General features: G+C 38.5%; 1 protein-coding gene across 2 annotated transcripts; it reads left to right on the top strand.

The window, feature by feature from the left end:
* Positions 1-1,821: 1,821 nt before the first annotated feature.
* On the top strand, positions 1,822-23,732 carry UBE2V2 (ubiquitin conjugating enzyme E2 V2). Of its 2 annotated transcripts, none has more exons than XM_071554557.1 (4): positions 1,822-1,909; positions 14,445-14,590; positions 17,841-17,966; positions 22,870-23,732. In XM_071554557.1, the coding sequence occupies exons 1-4, from the start codon at positions 1,894-1,896 to the stop codon at positions 23,014-23,016; spliced, it is 435 nt and encodes a 144-aa protein (XP_071410658.1). In that variant the 5' UTR covers positions 1,822-1,893; the 3' UTR covers positions 23,017-23,732. The 2 variants fall into 2 exon arrangements, with proteins under 2 accessions (XP_071410658.1, XP_071410659.1); XM_071554558.1 differs by lacking the exon at positions 22,870-23,732 and adding an exon at positions 22,640-22,863.
* The last annotated feature ends 704 nt before the right edge of the window (positions 23,733-24,436 follow it).

Below are 24,436 nucleotides of genomic sequence, written 5' to 3'. Positions count from 1 at the left end.
TCAAAGCTGCTAGCTTGATAAAAGGAAATAAAGCAATGGAAGAACTAAAAGTTGCTGTAGATTTATCATTTTAATGTATACACAGATAGCAACGAATGTTTGGGCTAAAATGAACAAAGGGAAAATGAAGGGAGGCAGAGAGAGAACGGAAGCAAGTCCTTGTCGGTGAAGAGGTTTCAGGCTAGCTGGAGGAGGGAAACATTTTGCATCCTTGATTTTTGAGTTCTATTGGAAGAATCTGTAAAGGAGTTTAAGACTCTGTAAGGTATAAGGAAAGAAATAAGTGTATTTATAAGATAGGATGCCAAGAACAGCATGTGGGTGCTGTCTCTGGTTAGTGAGGTGTGAGAGGGACAGTCTTTTTTATGAGAATTTGCTGTTGGCAGCAGCCCTATGCTCGGGCTGTGAGTCCTCCTGGGAGTTCATCACAGTGACTCCCCTGGTGTCTCATCACAGTGACTCCCCTGGTGTCCCCCAGCACAGGTCTGGGGACGTGTTTGCCTGCATGTCGCTTGGGCGAGCCTTTCCCTCCTGTCCATGTGAAAGCTGACAGGGTCCTCTGAGCTTTCCAGAGCCTGCTGCTCCGCACCAGCGCTGTGCCAGAGGGTAGCTGCCTTTTCCCGTCTGCCCACGGGACCAGACACAGCGCCACGCTGTGGTTCCAGACGGGATGTGCGAGGCGCTGCCGGCAGCAGCAGGGCCTGGCGCTGGCTTCCAGGGGCCCTGGAACTTTTTATTGCAGTTGACTTCTGTAGGTGAAGAAAATTTTGGCTTCGTGGCTAGACATTCTTGGAATTAATTTTCCACTAGTTCCTATGCTATTGAATGTTGAATATTTCTGCCTTTGAAACTGTCACATCAGTCCAGAGAAGAGCAACAAGGCTGGTGAAGGGACTGGAGCATAGGTCCGATGGAGAGAGGCTGAGGGAGCTGGGGTTGTTTAGCCTGGAGAAGAGGAGGCTCAGAGGTGACCTCAGCACTGTCTATAACCACGTGAAGGGAAGTTCTAGCCAGGTGGGGGCTGGTCTCTTCTCCCAGGCACTCAGCAATAGGACAAGGGGGCATGGGCTTAAGCTCTGCCAGGGGAAATTTAAGTTGCATATCAGAAAAAAATTCTTTCCAGAGAGAGTAATCAGGCATAGGAATGGCCTGCCCAGGGAAGGGGTGGATTCCCCATCCCTAGAGGTTTTTAAACTGAGATTGGACCTGGCACTGAGTGCCATGATCTAGTAAATGGACTAGAGTTGGACCAAGGGTTGGACTTGATGATCTCAGAGATCTTTTCCAACCCAATCAATCCTATGATTCTATGATTCTGAGGAGCTCAATCTACTTGCCACCTCTTTGATATACGTCTCTTAGCATTTCTGTGGCTTTTACGTTTTTGCTTGTATCCTATTTTTTCTGCCTTTTTTTTTCTCTTCTGGCTCCAAAGACTCTTCTGAGCCTCAGTGCCTTGTTAGGAGCCAAGCTAAGGAGCAAAAGCTGAGAACAAAAGTGTCACCGCTGCTATGTGACTTCCTTTTTACTGGAGAGCGAGATCTGGGCTGAGAAGAATCAGCGTGGGTGGCTGTGGAGATGCACCCACGGGGATCAGGTGTAAAGGTCTGCATGGGAACAGGTGCAGCGGCGGCTGGAGAGACATGAGTAAAGGCGGGGCTGGCGAGAAGGGCACGGACGGCAGCGCAGCCCCAGGCAGGTGTCTGTCTGTCCGTCTGTCAGTGTGGGCGCTCCCGGCGCGGGGGCGCGCAGGTACCGCCGCCTCCGCCCCGCCCCCCGCGCGCTCCCGGGATGCGGCTCGTCCTTCCTGGCGGGAAGTGACGAGACCGCTCCTGCGGGAAGTGACGCGCGTGGCGTGCGGTCCCGGACCGGCGTGGGGGGGGCTCGGACAAGATGGCCGGATCCACAGGTCTGTCTGTGAGGGGAGCTCGGCGGGCCCGGGAGAGCGGCGCGCTGGGGAGGCGCCCCGCAAGGGCCCGGGGGGGCTCCTTTCCCCGGGATGGCGGGGGGCGAGCTGCCTCCGGAGGGGGACACCTGAGTGGGGAGGAGTTTTCTCCTGACAGGGGGAAGAGGGAAGCTGCAGGGACGCCGGGCCAGGTTATCGCAGAATCACAGGATCAGTGAGGTTGGAAAAGACACCTTGAGATCATCGAGTTCAACCTGTGACCGAACACCACCATGTCAGCTGGACCATGGCACTGAGTGCCACGTCCAGTCTTTCCTTAAACATTTCCAGGGATGGTGACTCCACCACCGCATTCCACTGTCTAATTTATGAAGAAATTTATTCTAATTCAGTTGTGCCCCGGGCCCGATTCCTCCCGTCCCTAGGGTAGCGACATCCCTGTGAGAACCCGGCCTGGGGGACGAGAGGTGGGAAAAGGGCTCCGGGCTGTGTAATGAACGCTGCGGGAGGGAAGACTTTACCTGCCATAGAGAGGCAGGGATGGGTGGGTGGAATGACACCTGTGCGCATGAGGAAGGGAGCTTGGTAAAAATGCCACAGGAGGGAAGATTTGAATCAAAGGTTTCTCCCAGTGAACCATGGATGGAATAGAGAAGCTGTGGTATAGCAGTTTCTAAAATAATGGATTGTCTCTTCCCCCCTGCCCTTGATGCAGGAGAAAAAGGGCTCAGGCCTGTGTTGTGTTTTGGGGCAAAGGTACTTAACTTTGATGGTGACTGCAGCACGGTGGGAGGGAAGAGTGGAGCATCTTGCTCTCTTCCCCTAGAGCCATTGGAGCCCAAGGGTCTCTCACAGGCAAGTGTAAGGACAAGGAGCTGAACATCCCAGGAAGCCCATACCAGTAACCAGCATAACATATCCTGAGCATTTGTGAGGCAGAATATTGTGGAAGGTGGTGACAAAGAAAGGGACAAGGATATTGCTTCAAGTACTAAATGCAGAAGTTTAAGAAGCACAGTAATACTATCTTAGTTGCATTTCATGAGAAGATTGAAATACGAGACCTTTCCCACAGTGCTAAAACCTGAAGCCTTCAGTGCCTCATTTCCTCTGCTCTTACTCATGAGACTTAATAGTAAGTGGGTTTGTCAGAGATCAGGACAGAGGAATAAATTGATCTCGGTGGTTAATCTGGGGTGAATGTTGGCCACTAACTTATTTCTGTTGACAACTCACTGGCCATTGAGGGATTGGGACGATAAGAAAATATAGGAGAAACATCTGTATGCTTCAATTGGTCTTGGTACCTTACCATTGATTTTTTGAAGAGAGCTTGGGCAGATTTATTTTTTTTAGAGATTGGGGAGTGTTCTCTACTTGGTAAAAAGACTTTGGGGATGTGGAATTTCCAGAGTGGAATTTGGTAAGGTTACAACAAATAGGGGCATGGAGTAGTTTTTGCAGATGTGAAAGAGCAGTCCAAAAAGATAGATATTGCCTAAGATAAACTGAGCTAGAATGGGCATATTACAGAAACTTAAGTACTTGCTCATGTGTGAATTACTGCATTTTATTTTGTTAATTATTTTTTGTTTTTTCTCTGGTGTCTTAGGTTTAAAAGGGTTTTATTACTAGTTTTATTATGGAGCAACGCTGAAAAACTTGAGCTGAAAAGCTTCAGGCTCTGGCCTGAAATTTCCTGTAATAAACCAGGAAGCAAAATTGATTTAGGTCGTGTGTATTGAGTAGTGGTATTTGGCATCACAGTCTATTCAGTCTGGCTAATGTACAATTACTAAAAATTTGTATAATGAAAAAAGCTGTTTTCATCCTACCTCAGCTCTATAAAAATGAATATTTTTGGACTGCTTTTCACAAGTGTTATTACTTCTTACAAGTGTTATTTTTAAATCTTCTATATACACTTAGTGGGGTTGGGTTTGACTCAGAAATGTAGCCACACTTAAAGTTTATAAAAAGTGGGAGATGTAGGAAACTCTTTATAGATGTGTCTGCTCCAAAAAATAAAGTGCTAGTGCTTCATGTACATGTTGTTCAAGAAATTAAATTAAACTAATTTGTTTTAGTAAAATGAAATGAGCAGACCCAATCATCAACAGAGCTGCTGGGAAAATTAGTCAGGGCTTCTAAAGCAAAATACTTTTTCTTGTGGAGAAAATACTGTGACTTTTTATTGATATATGCATAGATGGGTGGTGGGAGGAGTGTTTGTTTTGTTCTTTCCACAGAGTAAGCAAAAATTCAGACTTCACCCTGCTCTTCAGAACTGCTCTTGCCAGGAAGCTGTGGAGGAGAGAAGGGAATGATTTGCCATAGACTTAACTTTGTTATAGACTGAAGATTTATCTCTGAGGGCTTTGTAACTTATATCTGCTCTTGCTATAAGGTTGAACTTCAGCCTTACTTATTTCAGAAAAAAAAAAAAAGAATGTTTTGATCGCATGAAATCCAGGAATGAAATTCTAGCCCTGAGGAAGTCAACAGCAAAACTTTACTAAGGTCAACTGTCTTAGTTTTATCCAAGAAAAGCCTTTCCTGGGCTTGCTAATTCTTTGAGCAATCATGTAAAAAATTATGTGCCTCTAACAGCAGATAATTTAGTTAAAAAATAGCTGTTTAATGTGTATTAAAGAAACTGTATATGTCAGTGTAATATTGTCAAATAAGTATCTTACCTGCTTTCTAAAATCACCTGTAATGAGTAATTTTACACCTAGATACTGCACATGCTAGAAATAGACTTTTGTAAGCTCTGGTTTGATTGGTCTTCTGTTATTGCAACTCCTTCTGCTTGAAGCTGGATCTGGGTTGTTTGTGTGGGTGCTGCTGGAGGTCTGGTAAAACAAGTGAATTTATTAAAGAAGGGAGCAACTATCGTTGATATAATCAGCCAGTTTCATTTGGGTTAGTTGGAGATTCATTCTGTCAATCTCTTTGAAAATACAAAGTAGAGGATGAAAATAAACAAATTTTTCAGTTAAACAATGCAGTAAAGCATGCTATTTAAGCATCTCTTGAGATGTATCTTGAGAGAGACAGATCAAAAACAGCATTAAAAGGAGTTAAATCAGGAGCTAATATCTTCATTTCCATAATTTGGGTTTCACTTACTATTACCTTCTGTGTGTAGGATCTAGATATATGTATCTAAAATGTGCATGTTTACTAAAAGCAGTGATTGTGTCGCTAAGTGGTTAGAACTTAGGTGTGCAAAAACAAGAATTAAGGTAGCAGTGTCAAATGCTGTGCTGTAATGCTGGGCAGCTGTTGGTTTTCTCTCCTTTCTCTTCAGTTGAGAGCTTCGGTAGCTTGAGGGAGGGGGAATGGGGCTGAGTTAATGAAAATTCTCCTTGATTTGCTGAAACCATATACTTGGGAAAGAAAAATCGACGGATCTACGGTGAGAATTACGTGGTTTATTTCTAGTAGTCACAAGCAATCTTCTTTGAAAGTGTGCTTAATGTCTTTGAAGGTGCACAGCTAGATCCCAATGAAGATTGTTTTCTTGTGAAACCCATACTTCTCATTTCTTGTTATTCTAATTTTTAAGAATGATGGGTTATTTTGTATAACTTATGTTGCCCGTGCAAAATTATCTTTCCCTTCACACGACTGATTCTGTGAGTGGAAATGGCACAATGCACAGAGTCAGTGCCTTATTTTTTAATTTTGTTTTTTACTTATATTTGCAAACATTTAGTGGTGGTGAAAGGAGTTGTAAGTGGGCATGACTACAGTGAAGCTGAGATTAAAACTGAATGGCTGGAAATGGTCTTGAGTGCATAAAATGCGACTCCCTGAACTGTGAAACAAGGACTGACTGTATCTTTCCTAATGGTTGAGGGATTTGTGGTGGTTGTTGGTTTGGTTTTGTTTTGAGAGCTTTCCCCTACCCCCTAAAATCCTCTGTTGAAAATTATTCCTTAATACGAGATAGGGTTTCACAATAGTTTCTCTTAAATCATTTGAAACTCTTCTCCATTCCAAATCAACCTGATGTCTGCCTGTTCAGTGCTTAATCAGATAGAAATTAATGGAACCCCATGCCCTGTATGGAGACTCCAAGATATTAAGAGCCATTCAGAGGGGACCAATAAAGGAATAGGTGGGATGTAAAAGCAATGTTTTAAAGACTATTTTTTTCACGTAAGAGATGTGGTATAAACTAAGGTTTTGTATCTAGAAAACTCGTGTGTTAAACTCTGCACAGGTGGGTTTCTCTTTTCCTCTGAGATGTTCAATGTTCATTTCCTCCCTCTTTTTCTTCCTTGTGGAGGAAATAGCTGTCTGTTTTCTCCCTAGTATGTTTTGCCTTCAAGGATCTATTACTCCCTTCCCTTTTGTCTTTTATGCCTCCACCACATTGTTCTTTTATCCAGAACCTGTTAGGGAAGTCAGTTTAAGAGCTTTTTAGAATTTTACCGTCCTTGAAGTTTGTTTTGTGGGTTTACAGTGTTAGCTCTGTAAGCACAGACTTCTTGAAGCTGCAAGTAATCAGACAAAACAAAAGAAGTAACATACTGTATTCTCTGAGGCAGCAGGCACTCTATGTGGAGCATTTTTCCATCCTGTCCTATGCACAAGGAATTGCAGCTGTGATTGTTCTGCCTGCTTAGGCAAGCCACAAATAATTTTAATGTGCTTCAGCTGCCTTGAGAACAGTCTAGTTTACAAATGACTTTTAAACTATATATAGACCATCAGTTCTTTCCAACTTTGGGGCATATATAGGCAAGATACTATGTTTCTTCTCAGAACTTTGCCTGTATCATTTTCCTGGTCTTTGTTCCTGAGTTTCATAACCCTGCCTTTAAATACAAACCCACTTACGTCTTTATGCCCCAGTAGCTGTGTAAGAGTGTGCTCAACAGGCAAGGCATCTTACTTCTGTGATAAAAAGTGGCCTACTTTGTAATCTTCTATTTGCTTAAGAGCTTATTTGAAATTCAAGAATGTTATTGGACATAGGATTGAAGCCCTTTATCTAAACTGTTCTGTACAATCCTGAAAATTTTGGGGCTGGATAAATTTACAACACACAGAGTTTCAGGAAGATGTGCCTTTCAGCGATTGGAGGCAGGTGGTTTGGTACTGTCAATCTAAGCATGCCTGAGAAGGCTTCTCATGTAAGAATTAGATTTCCAAGTCTGGTGAGTAGTTTGTGGAATTGAATTACATATGTATTTCCTAGTGTTTGTCTTATGGAAGACTTTTCCAAAGGTGATGTTAAATACACGCTGTGAAACTGTCCAGCCTCATTTTGTTGACAGACCTACCTCTTCTCTCTCCCTCTACTCTTTTTATCTACACTATTATCTCTTTTATCTATTATTTTTATTATTATCTATGCTATTATGTTTTTACTATAGCTCATACTTCATCCTTACCAAAACTTAATATAAAGTACTACATCAGCTTTAGCCACTCCTGTCACTTAGGTTTTGTTGCTTTGCTGTCCAAGCTATCCTATGGGAATTCTCAGATCATGGAAAGACAAGAAGGTGCTATGGGGAAAGCGTTCGAAATACTCTTAATTTAAGCTGTACTTGGAGGAGTTTTGCTATATACTGTCCTGCCCAAAAGAATGTTTTTCTTTGTATTTGTCATTTGGAATACACTAATGAGATATAATTCAAACAATATTTTGAATTAAATCTGTGCAAAAACTTGTGACTGTGAAGCTGTCAGACTGGTTCTGAATAACATGAGCTTCTGTTTTACAGCCTTTTCAAAAATGTGTGATGATTTAAGTGTGTGACTTGAAACCATTTCTAGTTAGCGTTTTGGAATGAGTGAAACCTTCAACACTTAAAACTTTGAGCTCTAAATCCTGTATTTCAGAAGGATGAAACACTTCAACTAGTTTAAAACATTTGTCAGAAAAATTATGTGAAACATCTAGATAGACTTGGTATTGCCTTTTTATAAACTGTTGTATTAAACAGCCCAAAGAAAAACATCACCTCCTTTCACTGCCTTTTTGACTATTCATAAACTGCATAGTTAAGTGTGTTTGCAATTTGAGTAAATAAAAAACATATTGCCCAATATATGTAAAAGTAATGTCCTTTATTCATGATACTAATACAGTCTTAGTAAAATGTCTGTTTTCATTCATATACTTTAGAACTTTTTCAAAGAAGGAATTGTAAGTTTTCTTTCTTCTCACTGAAGTGGGATTTGTGATCATGTAAACAATTTGAATTTTTGAGTACCACAGCATATAGAAAATAGCAGGCTGAAAGATGACTCACAAAAATAATGTAGGAAAATAATTAATGGCAGTTCTTTTTAATAAGTATATAGTGATTGGTACTTTTGCTGATTATATGCATAAGTGTGTGCCTACATGTATAAATGAAAGAATAACAGTGGATCACAGTATTCATCTTTACACAGATAAAAGATCTTTATATTTTGGACTGTGGGTAGATAAAAGATCTTTGTATTTTGGACTGTGGTTAGGTGCTGAGTCATGTTGGAGAGGACCTTCATGCAAGTCTGAGAACAACTGTTTGCCAGTCAACGACTTGTAAACTGTTTTAGGCAGCTTTAAAGCTTTGCTAAACTAAATCCCTGGTGCTGCTCATGTTATCTGGGTCACACGTATTCGTAACTATTAAAGCAGACCCTGGGAGAGCCGTTTCATCATCAGATATTGGGCTCTGCTGGGTTCCTCTAGTCTCTCACTCCTACCCCTTTCTTTGGAAAAAAAGGTTTTTATGACATTGTACTTTAAAAGATAGCATAAAAAAGTATTTTAAATACTTTTTCTTCTCTACCAAGACAGTGTCATGTTTAAAATGAAACTTTCAAAAATTGAGCCTATTTGCAATTTTACCCTTCCTTTTTAGCCTTTTTTTGCCACCAGATATATCTTTATGCTTTTAATTGTGGGGTAGTTGTACTAAACAAGTTTGGGGTTTAGTTTTTAGCTTCTGAGGATAGAAACTGGAAAGATTTATTTGGTAAAATATTTGTTCCTGAGACTATTAAATCACAGTTAATATTGCTGGTGGTTTTTGAAGTGACAGATACCTTTTCTGAATCCTGTTTACTGGGTTCCTGCCAATTTATCCAAAATTGAAATAGTAATTCTCAATTTGCTAAGCATCACAACATTTCACTTTTCATAATCTATCATTTCATATACTAAAACATGGGAAGATGGTTGAACCATCTGTTCTGTTCAGGGTTTGCCTGTAAAGAGTTAACTTTTAAACCATACTCAGGCTGTGTATTTCCACCCTCCACCTAGACTGGATGTCAATTGATGAGTTATTTGGTGACTTAACTGTTTAATACCTGTATGGTTTTTCTTAGACACCATGGGATATTCAGTGTCTGGTTTAACAATGGTCTTATTCATAGCAAAAAACTTGCACTTAGCTATAATATAGACTGATGCCACATAGAATGGATGCCACTAATATTGGTGCAAATTTGTAAAATTCTTTTGAAGCAATTTATTCCAATTAACTTCTGGGACTACAGTCCACTTTAGTGGGTTTTCTATTGGTGTGCTAACTTTTTTTACAAGTTTTTTTATTATGTATTTTAATTACTTTAAATGTTGTGTGGGAACTTCTGAAGGTTGTTTGGGTTTTTCTCTGTCTTTATTTTGCTTAGAGCTTGCTCACACCTTTTGTACTCTTAACAACATTTGTATCTGTAGTGGAGTGATCTTCTTCATTAGTGTAGTTTTTATGAGCTCCATTAGTCATTCCATGCCAGCAGCAGTTGTTGCATCCTTGCTGACAAAGCTGAGTTCAGTTGGAGTTTCTCTCAGTTCTGGACCCTGTTCTGTGTGTGCACATTTCCACTCTTGAATACTCGGTGCTTTTGCTCGCTGGTGTACATATGATGACTTTTATGCTTATTTGCTGTTGTATGACTTTAGGATGTGTAGGGTATTGTTACATAAAAAAAATCTGGAGAGTGAAGAGGGTATTTGGAAGTTGGACCGCAGGAGTTGGGGAATGGAGGTTTTCAGTGAGGCATGAATCTTGGTAAGGAGAGATGGGAAAACAGGAATGGGAAAGACTTGCTGGAATTTTTGAGAGATTTTGTGCTTTTGCAGTTGTGACATGCTGAGCTGTCCTACTCAAACATGAAAATTTGTGGTTTAGAGTCATTTTAACGTGTGTTTGTAAATCAAGTGTGTGTTTATGACAACCCAGCTACTAATGGCTAGGTCTTAAAAGTAAATTTCTTCCCTTCTCACCCCTGAAACTAAATAAACTTTAATACTGATAATGTAGTGAAAGCTTTATTATGATTTTCTGGTGCCTAAATACCCGTCTTTTTATTTTGTTTTTAATTAAATGCAAGCATTTAATTAAAAATGTAATTTTTAATTAAGAATTAAATTTGTAAAACAAATTGGTGTTACCGTTTCTCCATTCTGTAAGGCCATCCATCATTTTACACGATGTTCCTTATTTTGTGAGTGCTGCTATTAGGATGTATGTGAAAGGTAAATGAGAGAACTGGATACCACCACTTGCTTCTGAGGTGGGCTCAGTCAGGAAGGTGAGAGCTCCCAGGCAGTGTGCCATACCTGTGCTTACAGACCTTCCTTCCAGAGCTGGTATTCTGCCTGCCCCTAAACAGGCAAGTATAAAGTACATTTTGTTTTCCTTTGAGGACCTGCTCTTCTGTATTTGGCAGCTCAACCTGAAGTATGAGGTGGAATATCTGAAATTCCATTAAATGCAAATTTTAACTCAGTGTATCTAAAACTACTACTGAAAACAGGGGTCAACCTGCAAATAGCATTCTGTTTAGAATTTGTAATTTTCAGTTATTATTACTAGTAGATAATTGATACTGTCTTAATGTTATGAATGTGTGTGTGAGATTGAGAGCAAGGTGAAAAAAAATCCGTAAATCTGTGTTCTGTCTTTACTGTTTGTTTTTTTATACTAGTGTTTTTGCCATACCCTAAAGAAATAAACACCCCCAACCCCCTCCAGCCGTTTTCCCCACTGCCAGAATGTGAATGCTGGGTTGCAATAAATGATTGAGACTTCTGCTCTATTAACATAGTTTCTCACTTGCTGCCTTCTTAATATAAGCCATAAATAGAATGTTTGTGGCTATGGCTAGACTCAAATACAAGGGAAATTCCTATGGAAGTTTTTTTCATGCAGCCTAACTTTAGTTCTGGACTGTGTCTATTAAGATACTAACAAATGTAAGATTTCAGTTAAGTGAAATAAATACAAATGATCACCAGTGAATTCCCAAAACAGATAGATATTACTTTAGTTAGCTTTAAGCAAAAATTAGGTTGTGAGGCAAAGGCTTTTAACTTTCACTCTTTCATAGTTCATGCTAGCAAATGTTTCTTAGCAAGTGACATATCTTCATATGAAAAAAACAAACCCCAGAAACTGATGAAATGCGTGCTTTAACTTCAGTGCAGTTCCTAGATTCACTAATTTTCCTTGAAGTTCTCCCAACCTGAGAGCTTTCAGTTTATTTAATTTCACATATTATAAAAAGAAAAAGAAGTTAACCAGTTACAGGGCTGCTCATAATCATGTTTTTTATATATATTTTAGTCCTGCAAAGAAGTGCAGTAGCCCATTCAGTTCTTACCAGCTCTGTTGAGCACAGGTGATTTCTTTAATTCTTGCAAGATGGCAGTTTTCCAGTGTTCAGTGTTGTAGCAGAACTGGCTCTAAATTGCAATGACTGTTGACAACACAGAATAAATGCCTGTTTGCTCTATAGTGTTCATTGACGTACATCTGTTTACTTGAGCTGTGAAAACTTAACCTGCTACCCCTTTCCTACTAATTCATCACATTAGTTGTCTTATTTAATGTTTCTTCTTTTTAGGATGAATACGTTCTTTTTACATGGAAATGAATTTTTAGCTGATTATGTCAGACTTGTTTTTCTCCTTGCTCTGGTAGCGCAAAGGGGTCTCTGTAATCTCTTTTTGTTATCTGTCTGTATTGAGTGGCTTTAATAAAGTCCTTCTGGTTTTGTTGATAGAAATGCATATATTTGGTTTTATGTGTCAAAATCAATGATACCTGCAATGTTCTTGTGGGAAAAATTACCTATGCATTATATGGATATTTCTTCTATACATGCTAGAACTGATTAGTACCTTATTCATGATCCTGATCAATGTGCATGGGCCACATATTGCAGCTAAATACCTTTGTTTCACCATTTAATAACAAAGTATGGGACTTGCCCAATTTAAACTCAAAACTGTTAATTCAGAATATTATCTTGCTTGAATTTCTTTGCTTTGGGACACACTTGCTGAAGGAAAGTAGTGAAAAATAGTGTACAGTAGGTGCAGCTTATGCATATGACTGATATACAGAATTATGAATTTGAATCTTACTGAAATATATTAAAACTTTATTGGAAAGCGGTTCATGGAAGTGGGATGTATCTGTAACTCTGCGAAAGCAGAAATTTCAATTACCAGAAATTTCAAGATGTATCAAACTCATATAACGAATGCAGCCTTTTCAGGGCAGGCTCACTGTATATTTGGTAGTTAATGATTGGGTTGATTCCAGGTCTTCCTGAGTCAATTCAGTTGATTAACTGGTTGGACTTGATTTTTGCCCGAAGGAAAAAGAGCTTTTTGCTAAATTAGTGTGATGATTGGCTAATAGAGGAGCCTGGTTAGTGCAAGAACAACAGAATTCTGGGAGAAGGCGTGGAACCTCTGGGCAGTGGGCGGTTGGGTCATCTCAGCTGTACTAAAAGGTGATAGCGGGTGTTCAGAAATAAAAGCCTGCTTGGTACCATCTTTTATTTGCTTTTTAAAGAGCTAAGATATAAATCAGAATTTCTGCATTCTGAGCAAGAATTCTGAGAAATGGTGGGTTTAAGCCACTGGAGAGGGGTAAGGATGCTAAAGTAAATGGCTTTGGGGGTGGGGGTTGTTGTGGGTGTTTTTGAGGCTCCACGTACCAATCAGAAGCTATTCAGTCATGTGATGTAAAACAAAGTTTAGTAGAAGTTTATTATGCTGGCAGACTCAGCTCTAGAGCATGAATGAATCTGGAGCAAAAATAAGAACTTTGTGCTCCAATGTGATAGAAGTCAGGGTGGGACCAGAGGAATGGAGACATTAGTTTAAATGAAGCTTTTTAAAAGGATGTATATCAAAGTATTGAGAAGTGATCTGCTCCTTAATGTACTGTGCTAGTTCTTCCAGGTAACAGCATGTGAGCCATTATCTGTAGAAATAAGCTTCCACATATTTTTACATTGGGGTTATCTGAGTTTTTGGTGCCATGACTTCACTTTAATGCTAGTACTTGACAGATCTTTCCAGGAGCTGGGCTAGTTAAGCTGCCAGAAGACTAAGCAAAATGTATAATTTTTGCTCAGTTAGCAAGCTAAAGTGGCAGTACCAAGCAGGAAATCCCAGTGACTGAATAATTGTTATGAAAAATGGTTTGACCCCCATCTTCTTCAAACTTGGTAAAAACATTATGTGTGCCCAGTCTTAATTTTTAGTTTTATAGAGTGCCTGGATTCTTCCAGTACTAGAAAGGATCTCTAGTAAAAACCATAAAAAGAACTACAGCTGTGAGTAGCTATAAGAAAAAGTATATGGCTCTAAGCAACTATGAGAAAGCAGAAGTCTTATGGTACCACTACTACATCATTGTGCATATTCTGTTTGAAAATAAAAGCATTCCATGATTCCATGTGCAAGGGTTAATTACTTTTTTTCCCTTCATCAGTGCTGAAGTTCCATTTTAGCTTCTGTGATATAAAGCAATCAAGCATCCAATTACTTAATAGCTATCAATATCTGCCTCTTTTCATGTATAATAATATAAATCCAGTAATTATGGTTTGTTAAGTGAGTATTAGTTGTCTTTCTTTTAAGGCAGTAGATCTTCATATTCTGTTGTGAATATGTCATTATCTCTCTTTAACAACTTAATTAGTGTTTCTGTGCTTAAATTTTTTTCACTGTTAAGTGGTAATATTAATCACTGGATTATAAAAGCCTTGATTTTCCATTTGTTTTCAGATATTAAAGTGTTTTGTTTTTTTTTTTTTAAAAACAAGTGAAAATGTTTCAATATTTCTTTTACAGTTTACATTTAATAAGATAATCTGTGTGAAATGTTGCATTCTTTAATTATTTTCTGGAGTAAATTTGCCATGTTGATTTTAGTGGATTCTGGTTGATTAGAACTTGACAGGCAAGGAATTGATATTGAAATGTACTGATTCTAAATGCTATTGTGCTTGGGAAAGAAAATCTGAATTAAGCCATCTTAAGCTTAAGAGAGCATTCTTATTTTCTCTTGTGTCAGTATTCCTTGGTGGTAACTAGCTTCCTGTGAAGTGGTTAGTTGCTTCAAAGCAATTTGAGTGCTAAATAAACTCATGCAGGCAGTATTTGTTTGTCTTTGAAAGTATATTCAGCTGTTGCCACTGTACAACATATAAAAGCAATGAAATGGTTTCCTTTTTCCTTAATGTGAGCAGTGTTACATTTCTCCCTTTTCTCCAGTTAAAGTACCTCGCAATTTTCGCTTGTTGGAAGAACTTGAAGAAGGGCAGAAGGGAGTGGGAGATGGTACAGTAAGCTGGGGCCTTGAAGATGATGAAGATATGACACTTACTAGATGGACAGGAATGATTATTGGGCCACCAAGGGTAAGTGCGATGAATTGAAACATTTTTCTTAAACTTGTAGGCAATACAAAATGCAAAAAAATTACTTTTCTACACCATAAAGGAATTATTTAAAATTCAGTGTATGAATTTGTAGAAATGCTGCATATTTGTGTTAGAATCCTTCACTTCAGGCATGCTAGTGTTTTCAGTCTAGCCTCCCCTGTTTCTGCAGCTGTCTCTAAAAGCCACTGGTGATTTGAGACTTACTTTACTGAGTTAGGGATAAATTAATTCTGTATTTCCACTATTATTGCACAAAAGTGTACAGTGGTAATACAATATAATACACAGTTTATAATATATGCCTGGTAATTTCAATGTTGTAGTAAACTGGTAAATTTTCAACTTCACCAAGTTCTATGGAATAGTCTTTCAGTATAACAGTGTCAGTATTTCAGCAGAGTCATGCCTAAAGACTGAGCAGTTTTTAATTACCTCTATTTGTTTAAATATATGCACAATGCTTAAATCCTTCTGACCTTTGAAGTTCTGTAGAATGCCATTTACATTGATAAAACCTTCAAGAGAAGTAATCATCTCTTGTATCTGAGTATCTGCCTCATCAGATACGAGTGGAGACACACCTGTATTTGACTGATGTGCACACTTTCTCCTGAGTTACAATACAATACAAAAGTTCAGTGTGTAAATGAGACTTTTAAATGAGCATATTTAAGTAGCCTTAAGTTAGCATGTGACTTTCACTGAGGTTCCCATCTTAGATGTCCTTCCGTGGTGCAGAGCATGTGGAAAGAACTGTCCAGGACAAGAACTGAGATCAGAACTCAGCCTCAGTGAAGACAATGTCTTGCAGAGTAACAGAGTTCCAGAGTTAGACCAGTGTAATTCAAGCTCCTTTTGGAAGTCAGTTGCAACTTGCAGCAGACTGTTTTGAATACCTGAGTGATTATGCTGAGCTACTAAGATTTGGGTGCATTTGGGAGAGGACAAATTTCAAATATAAGCCTAATGATTGTATGCTTTGGGTACTAGTTTCTGTGGAATCAGTGTTTGAATACATTTTGACGAAACATTGTAGTCTTATGGGTTTGGATAAGAACTTGCAAATTTGAGCTAGCTGTAGTAGTGTCTCCCTGGCTCTGCAGTCTCTCTCTCACTGCCTGTGACTGGTTTCTTGTTCAACCTAAGGTAGACTACTGCACATCTTTGAAGGGAGTGATTATTATGTAGGATCCTGTATGTTTTAAAAAAATAAAAGGACTCAACCTAGCCTGGGATGTGCTTTTAATTCTGATCAATTTGTATTTCTGTCATTTTATTTTCTTTATGAGAAAGATTGCATGCAAATAGTATCTTGTGCCATTTCAGGGACTTGCAGTCTTGCTGATAGAATGACTTGCAGCACGCAGTGATTGTATAAAGTGGAGGCCACCAGTTCCCAGGCCAGTGGTGGCACCTTGGGAGGAATTGCATATCCAGTGTTTGTAGAAGATGGGTGGGTTTTTGAATTGGCTGAGTTATGTAGATGATACCGGAAGGCAAAACACAGAGAAAGTTGCTAATACTGTCAACAGCATGAAGTACTTCTTCTATGTGCAAAAATTCCTTATCAGTTTTGATTTTCTTGCTTCAGTTGAAAGGTGAACCAACACAGGCGGAGGAGTGTAAGATTTGCTTTGGATGGAAGGAAACATTTTTCTGACTTGTTTTAGGCTTTTTCAGAATCTGGCTAGGGATGCTTGGCTTGCAGTAAAATGACGACTTGATATACTGAACAAAATTGAGAAGCCACCTGAATAGGAATAAGGGAATGAGCATGAGTGCTGTCCTTGTGAGCAGTATATATACATTTTGGCCTATTTCCTCTACAACTAAAAGTATCCCCCTCTGTGGAAGTAAATTATTTTAGCTGAGTGAATAGTGAGAATTTTTGTTACTGTGTTTTCTTGCTGTGGTACCAGCTTTTAATCATAGAACCAGAATGTTAAGGGTTAGAAAGGACATTAAAGATCATCTAGTCCCAACTGTGTCTGCCATGTGCAGGGACAGCTCTCACTAGCTCAGGATGCTCAAGGCCTTATCCAACCTAGCCCTGAGCACTGCCAGGGTTGAGGTATCCACAGCTTCCCTGGGCAGCCTGTACCAGTGTCTCACTACCCTGACAGAAATGGGGAAGAATAATAGAAAACCTTTTGGTTTACGTTGTTTCTTTCTGACCCACTTCCTGCTCAGTCTCTGTGCCTTCTCAAAATTATGGTACACACTTAGAGTGCTTTAGTAGTCCAGTTTCCACTCTGCCTTTTAATTGACCACAGAGAGTGGACTGGCAGTTGATAATTTGGCTATGTGGTTGATAATTCTACTTGGGGTGACAGCTGACTGATGCAGAACAGCTTAAAGGTGCTACTTCTGGAAAGTTCAGAGGCATGTTACTGCTTTTGATTCATGTTTGATATATCTGTTGTGCCAATGGAAAGGCAGGTATAGAGAAGTGGCTTTATCTTCCTTTAGGAGCACAGAGGCTTGTGCATCACTGACCAGCAAAGCCCCTGATCCTTGGCATGGCCTACTTGTCAAGATTTGAAAAGAGTGGAACCATGTCTAAATCTAATGTGACTTCCTCAAAATATACTTGCATTTAGAATTATCTCCTCTATGGTCACTTTGGAATGACATCTGCAAGCTGGCAGTCACTTTATTCATTTGTAAACCAAACAATCCCCAGCTATGGAAATCTTAAGATATCTTCCATAGTGTTAATTACTTGCAGAATATGTGTCTTTTGCAAATCCTTATTTTATTTCTTCTTGGTTTTAACTTAACTTGAGTTAATAATTTTTCTCCATTTCCAGTTTTTTGCAGTGTTAGATATTTCATTACAGGGGAAAGTGGTAATTTTCCTAAACATTATTGATTTCTGTTAGCCCTTTTCTTTTCCAACACTGTTTTGAGAATGCAGGTAGGTAGCAAGTATAAGAGCAAATGTGAATTAAAGAAAGAATTGTATTGTGTTAAAACTTGTATACGGTGTATAGGTAATAGTCAATAGGTAATGTAATTTATACATAATTATGAAGTAATTAGTATAACCAAAACAGTGAAATATCGGTCAGTAATCCAAGACCTTCAGTTAGTACATGGTATTAGCAAATTTATGTTTACTTCATATTTCTTAATCTTTATTCCTCTTGCCTTTGCTCTGCTTTTTAAAAAAATAGTAATATTTAGCTTTCAGTAAAATTCATTAGTCTGTCTTTTTGCTTTCTAGACAAACTATGAAAACAGAATATACAGTCTGAAAGTAGAGTGTGGACCCAAATATCCAGAAGCACCTCCTACAGTTAGATTTGTAACTAAAATTAATATGAATGGAATAAATAATTCCAATGGAATGGTAAGTTGAAATGGTAAGATCAACCATGTTGTTAATTTGTACTGTAAAGTATTTCTCTGAAAAACTCAGGTGAGGAATATACATGTTGGACAGAAGGTTCATATTTAGTGTTTGTAATATAAGTACTGTTTTAAATTGAATTTTGGTGATGTACTCCTACAAATCTTTCTGGCTCTTAGTGACTTATCAATGAGACAAGCATTACAGTATTGAGACAGTTTTTTCTTTTAAATGAAGATGAAAGTTTCAGTTTTGAATGGGAAAACAATAAATGTTTAAGCTGTGTGCAGGTGTTTCCCTCTTAATACTCGTATAAAATGGGATTGGTTTGATTTGTAACAGGAATATTACAAACTTTTTCTGGTATTTCCATTAATTAAAAATGGAGGTTGCTTCTGATGAGAGTTCTTTTGAGCTGTGGCAGTGTTCTGGTTGGTCATCCAAAGCCGGTACACTAACGCTTCACAAATAGTCTAAAATTACTTTGAAAATACTTTTATGTAGCCAACAATGTTACTCTACCTGAAGACCTTATCAAAATTGCTGTCTGCAGACTGACTGATGCCTTTCATCGCAGCTGTGCCTTGTTGCCTAAGTTTATGTGTTTATTAAGTTGTCGTTAGGAGAAACTGGCAATTTGGAATGCAGCAGAGCTTTTGGTATGTTGTGATATGTGACTTCCATACCTCTTTCTAGTAATATGTGTTACTCTGACTCAGTAAAGAAGTATGCTCTTGTTTCTTCATCTCTGCCTGCTTGAGTATAGACTTTTGTTTTTGGAAGCAGGATCTCAGACTTGATTTTAATAAGTTTATAACCTTACACAAAACCTTAATTTATTTTTTCCCCCAATAGTTCTATAAACTTGTGTATTTTATGAAGGATTTGCTATGCAAATGCATTTTTTAAAAATGGATTTAAATAGGACTAATAGTATTTTTAATGAAAAGTTTTCATAAGTAATGATTTTAAAACACATTTGTTATATAATTTTTAATGTGCCTATTGTGCCAATGTCTTGCATTTTATCTTATTTTTCCTTTGTGCTCGTCAGAGAAACTGTGAGATAAATGGGACATGTTCAGCATCCTGGAAAGTTCATCTTACTGCTTCTTGATAGTTTCTTCTTGTTTCTTTCAAGCTGTTCTCCCTCTTTCTGGTCATCTTTCATTTAACAGATCATAAGTGGTTGGTTGCAGTGTTGAATGAATGGCAGGGTTTCATCTTCAGACATGCTCTGCTGTCCATGCTTCTGCATGCACCCTGTTTTTTGACATACGGCCAGTTTTTGTTCACATTGCTTGTAGAGGTCATGAAGAAGTTGGTGACTTGCAAGCAGAAAGGAGACCTGAGAGAAACAGCAGCTGAAATTGTGTCTTAGCAAATCACGGCCAAAACATTTGTAACGTTATTAAAGTGTGTTTTACAGGAGATGTGTGCCAATTAACACCTGAGGAAAAGTAGGGCCCCCACTGTGAGTTTGGAGGGTGATAATTTCTGTCGAGTTAGAGTGTGAGTGGTGGAGGAGAAAGGTGAATAAGTGCTAGTTACTGGGGGATTAAGGAAACTAGTTTCATACTGCCCTGTTGGCAGTGGTTCTAAACCTTCTTGGCTTACAAATCCCTTTTACACTTTGCATGAATAGTGTATGTGTGTAATGAATTTATTAATACCGACAGGTCCAACTTTATTGATTTTTTTGTTTGAGTATTCTGTGAGAGAGGAGTTTTGCTTGTAAGTAACATTTCTATCAGCAGCATATCTTCAGTGATTGCTGTTTGATAAACTTAGTGCAGGAAAGAAGAGAACTAGTTCAGGAGTATTTTATCTCAAAAGACTTAATTTAGGTGCTCTGAAGCACCCTGTTAAATTGCCTTTCTTTTCTTACTTGGCAGTTAGTTTTTTGTGGTTTTCTTTTCAATTTGCCTATGGAGCTGCTGCATTTGTATACAAAATTAGATTACTAAGGTCAGAAAATCTAGTCCAAGTACTTGCATAGAGCTGGACAAAATGCTTTTATGTACTAGTGACATCACTGTTGTAAAACTGTAAGTTATCATTCATAATGCTGTATGGTCTTTTCTTTTGGAGGCTTTTGTATCCCATATTGGCAAAATGCAGGTTGCATTCTGATGTGCTGTTTATTTTCCCATTGTCTTTTGAGGTTGTCTGATTTTTCCATCTTTGCGAGCGCTCTTGAGCAGTCTGCCTTGCAGGGTTTGCAATCACTTCTGTTCATTTACATACAATTGATTTACAGCTGGAAATACTTTTTTCCTTTAGAATCACTTGGAACTTGTCAGCTCTAGATCTGTAAGCTGCTGTCCAGCTACTGCTTTGAGTATGTGTATTGTAGACATTTGCTACCATTTGCTGAACACTGAATACTTTGCATTGTGTAAAAATAATTTGTTTTATATTCAACTGTTTAGAAAAAGATGATGCATTGTACATATTGCTTCCCTTGCTATTGTTTAAGGTTTGAGAGTGGTGTACCCCCAGAATAAAATTTAGATTGCATGCAGTTTGCAGCTTTATTAGCTTTTATGTGACCTTGAAATGTCTCCCTCTGTGTCCCAGGGCATGTATTGGAATATTACCTAATGCTTTTGTGCAATTTGAACACCGTTTGTGATGGTCTTTTAAATATCTTATCACTGTTCTTCGTAAAGTGAATTCATTGTGTACTAACTTTGAAATCAATTCTGCAACAATGAAAACAGAACTTGAGCCAAAATCTTTACTGCTGCAAGATGTTATGAAAGAAATTGGTGACTCTCAGAAAAGAGACTTGAGATAAACAGCAAGGAAAATGTCAGGTTGCAGGAGTCTTTAGGCAGAAAACATTCATAACAATGTTAAAGCAGAGTTTACAGTCTGTGAGTTTGTTATAAATTCCCAGTCAAGAAGGAAAAGCAGGAGGAACTTACGTGGTCAACTCTCATATTCCAGTCTATGTAGAATTGCATTGTTTGAACAGTAACTGACTGCTATGTGCAGTACTTGAGACAGATATCCAGAACTGAGGGAGCCTATAAAGGCAAAGTTGAGGAGAAGTGAGGCGAAAGAAGATGGTGTGAAAGCAGAATTTCCAGACTGAAGATAGACATTCATTTCTGTAGTTTCAGAATAACTGCCCTTCCAGCCATTTTGCCTCCTATCTGCCACATTAAACCAAATACCCCTTTTCAAAAGTAGTAATAGTAAAGGAATTACAGTGATGGTTTCACCAGTATTTCAAAACCTTTCTGTATCAGTTTGTACCCTCATGTATTTTAAACTGGCATGATGGTGCTTTTCTTTGGATGCCATTTTTCTTCCTAATTTGTTAAATGTTTGCAATAATTATTAAGTAATCTATCTGCCTTTCATACTCTAATTTGATGATATGCTGTCTTAAGCAACTCTGCTGACTTTAAGGGATTTCCAACTGTGAGCAGAACATTAGTTGTGTGAAAAAATGCTTTATAGTGCTGAGCTGTGAACAAGATCAAGGATCCTACTTAGGGACTTCTTTCCAAGGTGTTTTTTTTAAACTGGTTAGGTTCTGTCAGTTCAGTGTAGAAAGTAGCTCCCCATACATTGCATGTTTCACCTGAGCTGATAGGCAGCAGCACTGTTAAAGGAACAAGTGCCTAGTGAGAGGGAGCAGAAGTTTCTTGAGTTAATATTGCTGCCCAAGCCAGCACATTGTTAAACCTTGGCTTCAGCTTCCTCCTTCAAAAAGGTTTAGTCTCATTTTGTGTCCTGAAAATAGACAGCCTCACTTCAAATAATCGAGCAGTAAGACATCTGTGTTAACAGATTATTTATTAAATAATTCTTATTTCTGATTCCAGGTTTTTTTTCTTTCAGCTTGCCCTAATTAAGATGGGATAAGAAACTTCTTGATGTTTTATCCTGCCTAAATCATAAAACAGTGGTTTGCAGCACTTTTATAGCCACGTGGGCTGCTTGTGCTACTCTGCCAATGGAATTCAGTAGCATGCAATAGCCCTATTCCTGCCCATGGGCCTGCTTTGCAGTTGCACAGCTGTACGCCCCTCTGTGTTGTTAAGTTCCTCCATGCAGGAGCTGGGACTTAACCTGCTGCCAAAACAACTCCCAGGATGACTTTCAAGTGCTGACTTTCGTATGGAAACCTCCCTGTTATAATATAATTATGTAAATTGTCCCACAGGTTTTATAAACGCATAGGAGAAGTCCCATGTCCTTTCCTTTCAGTTCATATTCAGATTGGTAAGTGATGTACAGTAATATTCACGGCTCCGTAACATGACTTACTGTAAGAAGGATGCAAAGAGCTAGGAAATGTCCAAGCATTATGGGTCAGATATTTCAGTGTGTCAAGGCATTTCTTAGTATGAGTACTGACTCTGGATGTGTCAGAAACATCATGTAATGTCGATGTGAAATAAATCACTAACAATACTTGTACCAAGGGAAAAACAAGGGAAATGTGCCTTTAGAAAGGTACTCTGTGGACTCTTGTGTGGCAGGTTCTTAAAGAACTGAGGTGCATATATTAGCATAGTGAAGGTGATGACTTGTTTCTTTTTTGGGGGTAATTCAGAAAAAAAACCCCTTTTATGAGATAGCAGCTCCCGTTTTGCAGTGAACAGTTTGCTGATCTCCTCCTCCCCCCCTCCTTTCCTTCTCACTAATATTAATAGCAGCACAGATGGAAGGGTCCACCTGCATGGATTTTATCGCAGAATCTGTATCTGTGTGTAAGTATATGATTGTTTTCCTTAAAATATTGTATGAACAGAGGGACTTCATGCCACAGAGAATGTGTGAGGGAATGCTTAGAACGTTTCTTAGAGCAATTAAGTCAGTAACAGTTACTTATGTAGAGATTTTGTGTTCCATCATGGCTTAGATTTCTTTCTTCTTTTTCCAGGTGGATGCACGGAGCATACCAGTGTTAGCAAAATGGCAAAATTCATATAGCATTAAAGTTGTACTTCAAGAGCTAAGACGTCTTATGATGTCCAAAGAAAATATGAAGCTTCCACAACCTCCAGAGGGACAAACTTACAATAATTAATTTTAGCTTATTCTCAAACTTCTGTCTTAAAACAACAACCTTCTACTCATGTTAATGTCTTGATTAAATCTCACAATGCAAACACCCACACATTAAAGAATTTCAGCTGGTATACATGACCCGGACATTTGTAAGAATATATAATATATGTATGCCCAATATGTTTTCAGGCACTATGGGAGAAAAAGGCAGCACAATTATTTTTTTTCTCTTATCGAGGCACTGTCATTTAAGCATAAGCCTGAAATAGCCTAAAATTGGAATTCAGGTTTTACAAGATGAAAGCATGACAGAGTGTCAGATTGCTGTGGAATAATATATGTTACTGAAAATAATCTCTGGAGAAGGCAAAATATAAATGGCATGCTTTATCCATCTTGCTTAGTAAAAGAGCTGCAGTTAAATTTGTTTTAAGGTAACAGGTACAGCGAATACCGTTGCTCATCCTGTTTAATTTTGCAAGGGTGTGGGTGCCGACTACTAGTAGTGTCACAAAGTATGTTCAGGATTGTTTTGATACCTGTATTTATAAAATGGGGGGATTAATTTCTGTTAAGCAGCTCCTGTGTTACATGTATTGGACATGGCAAATATTTGTTTACAGTCTTTGTTCTAATAAACCATGCATTTAAGTTTTAGTGAAACAAAGGAAATGTATGGATATGTGATTGAGATTAAAGTTAGTCTTAAAATGTAAATAAAATGTGGAAAGTGTCTGAGGCTGTGCCATTTCTGTAATAGTGATGTAATATATGTACAGTAACTTGCAGAACTAGTGGAAAGCCAAACATAATATTGCTGCTGGTGTTAATTACACCTTTTGTCCTTGTCACTTTTGTATGCTTAGTTTACTTAAGAGGTCAAGAAATCCCATTTGTTTCAGCGGAGTAAGTTCTGTCATTTGTAGTATCATTTCCTTAGACAGACTTGCACTCCATGTGTGTATATATACATGTTATTTCAAAAAAACAACCAAAAAACCCAAAGGAACCCAAACCAACCCAAAAATAAAAACAAACAAAACCGCCTTGCCTGCCCATCTCCCCTTCAGTTCCCCTCCATAGTCTTTTGAGAAATGACCTTAACTTTCACTTTGCTTACTTGACCTCTAAGCAGCTTTCAGACCACATTGCTGAAGTCTGCCCTACTTCTCGGTCCTTTTGTCTTGCTTTTGCAGTTACTGCCTTGAGTCTTGCATCTTTTCCTCTTTTATGTTTCTTGCCTTTTTTCTTGTCTGTTCTACTTTGGCTTTTTCTGAAACATACAAAAAACAAACATCAGGAAGCTTTACTAAAAATTACATCTGTGGTACAGACCATCATATTTCCATCTGCATTCCATGAATCATATGCTGTGATGCCACTGTCTTTGTAGCTAGAATACTTTCTGCCTCTCCTGCAGCTGTTTTTTCAATGTATTC

This window comes from Pithys albifrons, chromosome 4 (assembly GCF_047495875.1).
Source record: "Pithys albifrons albifrons isolate INPA30051 chromosome 4, PitAlb_v1, whole genome shotgun sequence".
In the NCBI taxonomy this organism is placed as follows: Eukaryota; Metazoa; Chordata; class Aves; order Passeriformes; family Thamnophilidae; genus Pithys; species Pithys albifrons.
Note: the sequence above shows the minus strand (reverse complement) of the source record. Positions and strands in the feature narration are given on the sequence as shown.